This window comes from Cynoglossus semilaevis, chromosome 6 (genome assembly GCF_000523025.1).
Source record: "Cynoglossus semilaevis isolate Cse_v1.0 chromosome 6, Cse_v1.0, whole genome shotgun sequence".
In the NCBI taxonomy this organism is placed as follows: Eukaryota; Metazoa; Chordata; class Actinopteri; order Pleuronectiformes; family Cynoglossidae; genus Cynoglossus; species Cynoglossus semilaevis.
The window spans coordinates 6,353,711-6,365,099 of NC_024312.1; the positions used below are offsets into that span (position 1 = coordinate 6,353,711).

The following is an 11,389-nucleotide window of genomic DNA, read 5'->3' on the forward strand; positions in this document are numbered from 1 at the left end:
TAGTGCCGTTATTTTTCCAACATTGAACAGACAAACAGAAATGATACGAGGGTGAAAAGTGTAAACAAAAGAAGACAGAACACATTTATACATGTATATTTACATATATAAATATTTGTGTGTAAATATATATATATATTTGTATATAGATGGATAGATTGATGTATTGATATATACATATATAAATATATATTATATATTTACAGGTATGTATACATATGCATGTATACAGTATTTGTTAGGTCAGAATATACAGTACACATTACAGTAATTACAGTTTAGGGTAGAATTAATACTTTTCATACATGTATACTTAGATTAAAAAAAATATTTCAACCTGTGCAACTCATGTTGACATGTTGATCATTTTTTTCTATATATATTTATATATATTTATATATATATAAATATATACATTAGTCTACAATAAAAGTCCAATCTAGATAAATGTTTTCTTTGACACTTAACAGCTTAAGTTAATATTTTCATGTCAAAAAAAACAGCTGTCAGTTCTGTAATAATTAGAGCATGGTGAATATTATCTGATTGTTTAGCTATACACATATTTACAAATATATGGATCTTAAAGAATAATTATAAATATAAATCTCCATATAATAATGAAATGTCATAGTTATATACAGAGGTTTGGACTGAACAGTGAATCTTTGTGAGATCTTTGATTCAAGGACAAAACTCTAATGAAACGATTCTGTACGTTTTTATCTACAAACAGAGAATTTCAGTGAAAAGGTCAGTTATTGTAATGTATTTATACCTGTGTGAAGTTGTCGGATTCTTAATTCACTTAAGGCAGTGTGATGAAAAGATTTCTTTTTTTTTTTAATTCACTCAGAGTTTTGTTTAATGACCTGACTGTTTGCCATTTCTCCTTTCTGCCTCCACGTCCCACTCCTCATCTCCATGTGCCCCGGTCATCATTGTTTGAATTCCAGAGTGACAAACAATGGGTAAGTCTTCTCCATTATTTCCATCCTCTGGCTAATCCTTTCAAATCTCTCTTGATGAACTCCCTGCCATCACTTCAACACATACACAGTGTCTCTTCCTTGAGTTTCCTTAAAAGGTAGTGAAGAGTCAGCTTTGAACAAACGCACATGATCTGCAACGCAAAAACAGCTTTTAAACCTCCAAGTGCTGGGGTCAAGTCAGGATAAAAAAATTTTTTTAAAGTTTCAATTTCACAGAAGCTTATTGAGCTTAAAATACCATTTTAAAAAATCTAAACTATATTTGAAACCTAATTTGATGAATAGCGATGAATAACAAACATTTATCTAGCTAGCTAATGAGCTAATAATGGGTCTAATGCTGTCGCGGGCCACAATTGTCCTAAAATTGAACAGAGGGGCGGGGTCAGATAGATGGAGTGTTCGTGTGAACTAAGATAAATGACGTGTAAAAGTCATGCATAAAGGCTAAAATGCTAAAATGCTCTTATCATTTCCTACACCATCTATTGGAGAACATGGGTATTGCAGGGAATAGCTAGAAGTATAATGATAATATGAATAAATTATATAATTATATAATTTGGAAAAGTTTGGCGGGCCAGATTAAAAAGCTGAACGAACCATATCCGGCCCCCGGGCCTTAGTTTGCCCATGCCAGGTCTAATGAGTTATTTGGTCACTTTACAAATACAAAAATATTTTTGTATATTTTTTTTAATAGTAAATGTGTTTAATTATATATTCATGTTTGTTGAGTGAATGTCATTATTTATTCAGGCCATTAAAAACCATTCACTCTGTTTGGCTATTACTTTAATTCTGCTTCGTTTTTTTTTTTTTTTTGTGAGGTAAGAAATCTAAAGAGATGTCTTTGTGAAAAGTAGTCTTTTTACGTGGTCTATTTCAGTTATTTCATACACACTCTACAGTATTTAACCCGTCAGTTTTGTCTATTCTCTGGTCTCCACAGTTTAATCCAGGGCCAGAAACTCTTCTGATTTAAAATCAATGAAAAGTAATTTATCTGTGGTCCTGTGGGTTGTTTTTTGTTTTTTTTTTTGTCATCTCAGATCATTCCAAGTTAAAGAATGTAGAACATTTTAAATGGCCGTGGTATTGGCCACGGCTCAATGAAGGGATAAATGTTTTTAAAAGCAATAATTGTTCTTTTAAGTTTGAACAGTTTGCACCATTTCTTCTCGTCCTTTTTTTCTGTGGCGGTTTAAAAAAAAGGACCTGAAAGCAGCAGTGTTATGTGAGGTAAGAAGGGAAATGGAAGGAGAGAAAAAAAAACTCAGCAGAAAGAATCCGTGCACTGAAAGAGAGCTGCCATTTTGCAGACTTTCTGAGAAAAGAAAATTAGGGCCGGGCAGCGTTGACCTCTCGAGACCCGCAATTTGTCAGCGATCTGTGTCCTTTGTTGATCGAAATTTTTTAATTTGGGTGTTTCTTTAGACGGCCAGTGAAAGGGCATTGTCACCAAGAGATGAACTCCCCTGCTGCTGCTGCTTTTCAGTGCTCAGCCCCAGCCTTTTTTTTATTCGCCTCTCCTCCCTCTAAGGGAGAAAGGTGCCATGAATATGTTTTTTTTTTCTTAAGAGGAGGAGGAGGAGGTGGGGGTGGGCAACAAGACATGAAATGGCGGATTATTTGAATCTTGTGTGAGCCTTTGGTCCTCGCAGCTGGACCGGTGCTTTAGAGAAATACAAGGCTGCTCTAATTGTAGGGAGACGCACAAAAAGTATCCTTCAGATTCCTTTGCTTTTCCAGCACAGACGGGAATGTCATTCAGGACGAATAATGGTCCTAATAGCTGCTTAACTCACTGGCGCTGCACGGATGGGAAGGTTTTCACACCTCGCTGTGTCAGAAGGTGTGTGTGTGTGTGTGTGTGCACTTTCTTCCTCTACTTCTCCTTTTACAGCACGGACAGTATTGTTGTTTGGCATCAGGGAGGCGAGGAGTCACTTTTTTTTCCCTCCCTGCGTTCTGTCAATTTTGTGTTTGTGACAAATCATAAAAATATAAATCACTTCCTCTTATCCATCCCTCCCTNATCCATCCCTCCCTCTGCCCTCCCGCCTCTTCCCCGTCTCCCCCTCTCCCCACCCCACAGCAACAGTACCACTCCAAAATCGATGTCCTGATTGATGAGGCGTTCAAAGAAATGATCTCCTCCCTCATCTCCAAGGTAAAATCTTCTCCTCCCAACACGGTTGTTTATCTTCTGTGAAGTGAATAAAAATAAAATGTAAGGGTGAGCGTCAAGTTTCCAATTTATCAGTGATTAATAAATAAAACTACATGTATAGGTACAGACATTACAGACATTTTGAAAATTAGTTTTTTTTTTTCTTCTGTGCTTTTCCTTCTCCACCTTCTTCCTCTGTGGTTATTTTAACATCTTACTCGTCTACTTTGTGCGTTTGTTTGTTGCATTTGTGTCATAACTTTTTTTTTTATGCTGCAACAACAACAACTTTACTTCACATCCAAGAAATACACAGAAAAATGGTTTGGTTTTTTTCATGCCTATTTTAAACCAAGTCGTTGCAGATCTACAGAGCAGTCAGTATTACAGATTACAGTGTCGTTCCAAGGAAAATACGCAAAATAGAGACGCAAAAATTATTATATTATTGACGTATATATATATATACCGTTTTTTTTTAAATGTATATACCGCAAAAACTCACAATAGAGCAATAAATCCACAATACAAAATACATTTGGGACGACTGAATTGCTAAATTGTTTTAGACTGCAGGACTAAATGTGAGATGAGTTTGTGATTGTGTTTCCGTCTCGTCCTGTGTCCACAGTTTGCCAGTGTTTTAGACGGCGTCCTCTCCAAACTGTCCAGATACGATGAAGGCACATTCTTCTCCTCAATCCTGTCTTTCACAGTGAGTAGCCGCGCTTTGTTCGGGGAGCTGTCTCCTTCTCCGTTCACGGAGGGAAAACCTGTTATTTGCTGGAAACCAGATCTTCCCAGCTCAAATCCAGTGTCTCTCTTCTTTTTTCTTCTTCTTCTTCTTCTCCTTCTCTCTTCCCTCCTGGCCTTCCTCCTCCTCCTTCTCCTCCTCTCCCGTGGAAAGGTGAAAGCTGCTGCCAAATATGTGGAAGTCCCTGTGAGTTCCTCACCCTCTGCCTCACCCTTTGTTAGTGTGTTGTTCTCATATAAGTGCCGACATCCTCAATCAAACCACCAGAAGTTCTTTGGTTTAAATCCCGTCCTGTTGTGTTTTTGTTTTGTTTTTTAACATTTTTTGTCATTTGTCAGTACACTGTGTTAAATGTGTGTAAAAAAAACCAGCTCCTTCTGCAGCTTCAGAGCCAAAGATCACACAACCAGTCTAATTAATTGCACTCTCACTTAGTAGAAGTGTTTTTGCTGAAGTGTTCGTGGGCGCCGAGCGCTTAATGAACGACCGCGTACGTGACAGAGGTCAGGGGCCGAGGTGGGCCGAGCGAGGGGGAGGAGGAGAACGAGACGGGCGCTGGCATGTTGAAGCGACGAGCCGCTAACGTTATGGGATGTTGGAAGTGTGAGGCAGAGAGAGAGGTTGGACGTCCAGATATAGATCTGGATGACGCGGTGACCTCTCATTGGTTAAAGTGATTAGCAGCTCCTTGTAAATGAAGAACAATTCCTTTGTGATTTCTTAATTCTTTTTACATAATTTCTGGCAGAACATAAAAGAGAGAGAGAGAGAAAAAAACTTCCACTGGGACGACAGATATTTCATTATCAGTTCTTCCAAACCTCTCAGGCTTTAATCCAAACAAGAAAGCGGAAATTCTTTTTCCTCATGAGATTTTAAGATTAAGAATAAGATTTTTTGGCCGTATTTATGTATATTGTTATTAACTCCATATTTATTAGAGAAACTTTCTGCTGTATGTTGCAGGAAAAAGGTTGAAAGTCATTAATATAATGTTTTTGAAAAGTATTGCGTACTTTGTCAATTCTGTTAGAAGGTTTTTCTAACAGAATTGTTAGTAGTTTATTTATATCCACTTTAGGTCAAGAAAATAAACAGAAGATAAATATTTTCTAAGCCTTTACTTTCACGTCAACGGCCCTGAGTGGAGCCCAGAAAAATATTGTTAAATATAATCTGTTCGTCTAAAAGTTAGATTTTTTTGTGCGTTAAATATGTTACCTGTGGATGTTTGAAAAGTCATTAGTCCAATTAGACAAATAAACAGACATTATAAATAAACAAATGTAGCATTTTCTGTTTCTTAGCTTAATTTTGTAGAAAAACAGTCTCTTCACTGTTCCTGGTTAATTCTAGTTAAATGGATTTTTTTTTTCAACATCGAATTCTTGTAGTTTTATTCAACAGCAGATAATAGTATGAAGCTTAATTTGATTAAAAATGACATTTGATGTCACCCTTAAACCAAATTATTGCTTCAGATAATAGAAAAAAAACCCCAACAAACTAACAGTTGTGTTTTTAGACATTGAGGAAACTGTCCCTCATTCAGCATCAACCAGAGTTTCCAGTTCCTCGTCCTTCAGCCACTGCTGCACTCGTTATTGTCTCGGGTTGTTTTTGTTTACAACACATAGCTTTTAATAAAAAACCTGATCTGGAACAGCAGATGTGAGAATGTCCTGTAATGACTCATGGAACAGCTGAGATGGCGCTCACTCAACCTCCCTAATCCTCTGCCCAGCCATAGTACAGACTTCCTCGTCAGCCGCCTCCTCCACCCAAATTATAATGTAACGGCTACCTTCGTCTTTTGGTCTTTTGTGTGGAGGGAACCTGACGCAGGTAAGCCTCTTGTCCAGGTGGCATGAAGGGGGAGGGGAGGGGAGGTTTGACTGGCTTCCCCCCCCCCACGAAACGGCTCCATTTCGTGCATGTTTTGTCACATAACATGAGGCTTCCAGCCTGTTGGTGTCAGACTGATTTACCTCGATCTGATATTTATTTGATACTTTCTAAACCAGTGTTTCCCAAACTTTTTTTTCCATATTTTAATAGTCACAAACCTTCACGACCCAAGTCAATAGACATTATTCCTAAACTCCTGGGAAACACAATGCGAGATGACCCAAAAAAAAAAAAATCCCTTGCGACCCACCTGAGGGTCGTGACCCAGTCTTTGGGGTCCATTCTTTTCTTTCACAGACCAACAACAACAACAAAAATGTATGCGCTATAACATAGCATGAATGCATAAAATATTTATCTTATATCATATTTTTGTATGTTTAAATTCCCCGTGTGAGAAAATATTGGCCGAGACAAACAGAAATTCACAGCTGACAAAGTCCAGTCACAGCACGGAGTGTCAGGTTACACGGGCATCAATGGCCCACGAACAATGGCTGGGAATCGACAGGGCACAGCTATTTCCTGCCATGTCTGTTGGTTTGACCGAGGTGGGGAGAGGGGGGGGTTTACGGTAGGGAGGGAAATAATACCTTAACATGCAACACATATTTGTACAAACACGGCATGCACCTGGCAGAAAATGAAATTAATCCCGAGCAGGAAACAAGAGGCTGGTAGAGGTAATTACCTGGCATTTCACTGCCCTCCTCTTCCACCTAGTCCTTTGCTAAGTGCTCATTATCAACACCGCTCTCCTCCCAACGCCACTTCAATCCCTTTCTCCTCCCCGTCTGTATCCGAGCACCGCTTAATTTTACACTCGGCGTTTGTGTGTGTTGTCACGATTATGAGCAGCCGAGCGGCCTTTATCCAGACTGGAAGGGGATTAAAGTTGTTTGGCTACAAGTGAAGAAACAGTGAAGGAGACAAAACAGGCAGAGAGCAGAGCGTGACAAGGAGGACTGAGATGTGTGTGTATGTGTGTGCGTGTGTGTTTCTCTCTTTGTTTTCTGTCGTGTTAAAGTCCTAATCTCGCTGGCTGGAACTGTGCCGACAACTCTGATCTGTCAGGCGGCTTTGTCGCCAGGAGAAGGAAAGGTAAATGTCTGAGAGGAAGCCCTGAGGGGCTGGAACTGATGTTTGGAGTGACACCAGGGGCAGTGATATGTGGCCATTGACATGTACAGCTGACAAACACCCATACAACAGGCAACAACAATCAGTTGATGCCTGTTGTATCTGATATATCTGTGTGAACAGTATATCAGATTGAATTTACCGTTTGGTTGAGGAACCATTAGGTTCAGCTTCAAGACAGTTAACACAGTGGTTGCCAAAGTGGGGGGCACAGCCCTCAAGCCGACCACATTTTCTGGACTATAACAGGCACTTTTTTCAACCTTTGGCTGGGTTTGCGATTTATACTTAGGTGTGACTTATATATTGAAATATATAATTTCACGTTTGTTATTTTCACACTGACAGCCACTAGAGGGCACTGGTGCAACTTATACCCCGGAGCGACTTATAGTCTGGAAAATACGGTACATCAGATTTGTTAGGGCTAAAGTTAGCATAAGTTTTCTTTTTTGGGGGGAGGGGGAGGTTATTTTAAAGGCAGTATTGACCACTTAGGGCCCAGGGATTTAACTTACTGAAAAGTTAATAATGAAGAACAGAAATATGTCTGCATTCTGCATTACAGGTCATGACCTGAAAATGTCTGTTGAGATGACAGGTGTTAGCTCGTGTGGCTAATTCTTATCAAGATTCCATCAGTGATCCTCACTCTCCCAGGTCCTTTTTGTGATTCTGACAGGTCTGTCAATCACTGGCACCGAGCCTCCGACGTTCTTCCTCAAACAACACACACGCATTCACAGACATGCACCCAAACACCTGCAGCCGTTTGACCCCACTTTAACCAGTGCAGGTTTTCTCATCTGTCAGTCCTTCTGAATTACGGCGGCGAGACACCGACTGGTTTCATACTTCTGTCACCTGCTATTAAAGGCCTGAGAATCTGTCTTTGAGCGTCTGGAGGAAGAATGTGCTCCGTCGTAAATACAGGACTTTCACAAAGACTTAAGACGACTTGAGCGTCTGGAGGAAGAATGTGCTCCACTGACGAGGTTACAGCCACATCAGTCGTAAATACAGGACTTAGATAAGACGATGGACGAACCTGGAGCACTGACGGAGACGTTCTCGTTGATCCAGACCCAGTTTAAGTTCTGCTCAGTAACATCTGTTGTCCCTCATCTATCACGGAGTTTACGTTCCAAGACCCGCGATAGACGAAAAACTAAAAAAAGCAGAGACGCGATAGTTATTATTACCGTAGGACGTGAAACAAAACTTTCACAAATGTTTTTACAAAATGTCTTACAAAAATGTATTTTATTAACAATTTTTTTTCTTCTTAGGCTAGAAAATGCTTATTTTATCATGAAAATATTGAAAATTTAAAAATATTTATACGACGCAAAAACTCGTAATACATGAATCCATTTAAAATATTAAAAACCCGACAGCCGAACCGCGATGCACCGAGGGACGGCTGTATATGAAGTTGTTTTTGTTTGTTTTTGTTTTGCATGTGCCACACAGCGCAGCCTGTGTGCTGTTTTTGTGATGACAGGAACTAAGAAATTGTCTAAAGCCTCGTGGATGTTTCAGGTTACATATCTTGGCTTTATTTTTTTTTTTTCGTAGGGAACCTGACGTGCCCTGCTCAGCAGCACTCGTCCCCCCGGGGCTGGCACATGCAGGGCTCAGTGGAAACGGGTGTGAAAGATGTCAAAGCAATTACAATAAGCATTACAGTGGTAATCTCCCCTGACAACAGGGAGTGTGAATGAACTGGGCTCCAGCCACTTGTCTTGCCTCTGGCCTCTCCCTGTTGAACAGATCGCAGTAAATGTTTCCTCCGTCAACGCAGCTCCAGCAGCTTCTTGTTAGTCCCAGCACAGACAAAGTTGCCCTAACATGTGTTGGTGGTTGTTGTTTTCCACCCTGGTGTATGTGTGTTGGGGGCATCTCAACCAAGGACACTCTGGTTCATCTAATAAGGGAGTGTTTTTATTATTATTATTGTTATTGTGAGCTTTTCTTCACTCAACATGAGCTCAGATTAGTCATTTTATTTTTTTTTGTGGATTGAAATCAATTTCACTCAGGTGCCAGTCTGCTGCTGCTGCTGCTGCTGCTGCTGCTGCTGCTGCCGCTACATAAAAAACTGAAGCTAAAGCACATTCAACTGAGTGGTTGTTCATTAGACGATTGTGAGATCAACCTTGTTTTTCTCTGGTGTGACTGACTAAAGTGTTTTCCCAGATAAACATGTGAATTATTGGGTGAAATAATTGGTCCTACCACCTCTGTGTACAATACCTGGTCAGTAAGTAATATCACTGACAAGTATTCATACCCTAATGATTTAACCCAGTGTTTCTCAAAGACTGGGTCGCGACCCTGAGGTAGGTCACAAGAGTTTTTTTTTGTTTTTTTTTTGTGTCGTCTCACTGTCATGTTTCCCAGGAGTTTACGAATACTGTCTGTTGACTTGGGTCGCGAAGGTTTGTGACTTTAAAAATATGGGTCTCCAGAAAAAAAAGTTTGTGAAACACTGATTTAACCAATTAGAAAAACCTATTATACTCATTTGAAAGATGGTGTAACGTTTGTTCCTAAACTTTGTCTCACATCGCATTTTACGCTTTATTTTATTTCATTAACATTTTACTGAACACTGTTACATAAAAAGGCCTCGTCAGATTTTGTAAAGGTGACCAAAGTGAAGGTAACAGTGTTTTATTCAGGGGGAATTAATGAGGTCTTTTGTAAATAAATTATAAGTTCAAAGCAACAATTAAGTAAATGTTGGGATCACATAAAAAAAAAAGACGAGATGAAAACGTAAACCACCGCAGGTCGGCGCAGCCACAGACCCTGCAGTCGCATTTCACTCCCTTTAGAATTTGATCAATACTGCAAGCAAAACTCAATTAACTACATGTTCAGACTGAACAAAACTCACACAGCAGTTGACCCTGAGATATTTACGGCAGTTAAAAAAATAAAAAATCAATTTAATTGGCAGCATTGACTGTACTGGACGTTTGACTGAAAGCTTCTTTCTCTTAAGCAAGCTTAAAAAACTCTGATTTATTTGAATATTAATTCATTTCCCATGTTCTTTTTGTAAAATCATTTCATACATTGATGTAGTAAATTCAGATTGCTCATTACAAGGGACCTAGAATTAGCGTGGGGTGTGTTAGATTGCTGTTTTTAGTAAAATGTTCAGGAAACAAAAAAGCACCTTATTTACATACCATGAGTGTAAAAATACAAAAAATATACATACATATATACATACATACATATATGGTTATGTATGTATGTATATGGACATGGTTTGTAAAACCTGTAAAATGTATTAATGTATGTGACCATAAATATACTTATACATGCATATAAACATATGTATATATGCATGTATATATGTATATATGTATGTGTGAATAAGTATATTTACAGCCACATACATACTGTAAATACTTATATCTATACATTTATGTGGTTTGTAAAATCTGTATATATGTAAATATATATATTATATATGTGTGTGTATGTATGTATATGCACATGTAATGGCGCTCTTAGCTACTGGGATGTGTGTATGTATATATATATACACATAATGTTTGTAATGGCGCTCATAGCTACTGGGGGAAGATGATGGAGATGATGCTCAGTGTTCATCTCTGTTACTGCACGTGTATTCATGTCTGTCGTCCACAGCCTCATGACCATGAGCTTCACCTCATCTCACCAACACGTCTGAACGCCTTAAACGAACTCCCCGTCCTCTACGTGTGTCTGATTTCAGCCTCCATCTTTCCTTTCCCCCCCTGCAGAAACCGGGGATGGATGTGGCCGACACCTACATCACCTTCGTGCGGCAGAACCAGGACATCCTCAGAGAGCGCATCAACGACGAGGTCTACATCGAGGAAGTGTTTGACGTGAGTGCTCCTTCTCATCTCACTTTATTTAAACTGCCGCCAGACAAAAGCGTAGCAGTGCACAACTTCTCCTCCAAGGCTGTGACTCTGTCAGCTGCAATAATGGTCTGGTTTCCACAGTAGCACCCAAGGAACATTTCTCCTTATTTGAATACACACTGCGATCACATGAGTGCACATCCTCTGAAATAGTTTTGTGTTAAGGACGAGCTACGCTTTCATTCACTTCAATAGAACAAATACCTTTGTTTTCTCGAGACGAAAGCGTTTCAAGGCTGTTCGGAGATTTAAAATTCCAAAACAGCTTTAGGAAGCCAAATCAAATTCCCTCTGTGTTTTCGTAATGTTGGATTAGGAACTCTTCCCATCTCTTTTATTTACTCTACTTCAGCTCCTGACTGCTGCTGCTGCTGCTGCTGCTGCTGCTGCTGCTGTTGTTGTTTTTGTCATCTATCTCATTTCGGTCTCCTGCCTGTCAAACCTTTTTCTCTTCTGGGATACAATACAGAATCTCAGGGTGGAGCTGTGG

General features: G+C 39.4%; 1 protein-coding gene across 3 annotated transcripts in view; it reads left to right on the forward strand.

The window, feature by feature from the left end:
* Nucleotides 1-11,389, forward strand: part of cadps2 (Ca++-dependent secretion activator 2) — a 104,407-nt gene that overhangs the window by 84,737 nt on the left and 8,281 nt on the right. For 2 of the 3 annotated variants that reach the window (XM_025056111.1, XM_017033227.2), the window contains 5 exons: nt 957-971; nt 3,091-3,165; nt 3,797-3,880; nt 4,073-4,105; nt 10,753-10,860. In XM_025056111.1, coding sequence (XP_024911879.1) covers nt 957-971; nt 3,091-3,165; nt 3,797-3,880; nt 4,073-4,105; nt 10,753-10,860 — 315 coding nt within the window. The remainder of the gene's footprint in view (nt 1-956; nt 972-3,090; nt 3,166-3,796; nt 3,881-4,072; nt 4,106-10,752; nt 10,861-11,389) is intronic. The other variant, XM_025056112.1, reaches the window with a different exon arrangement.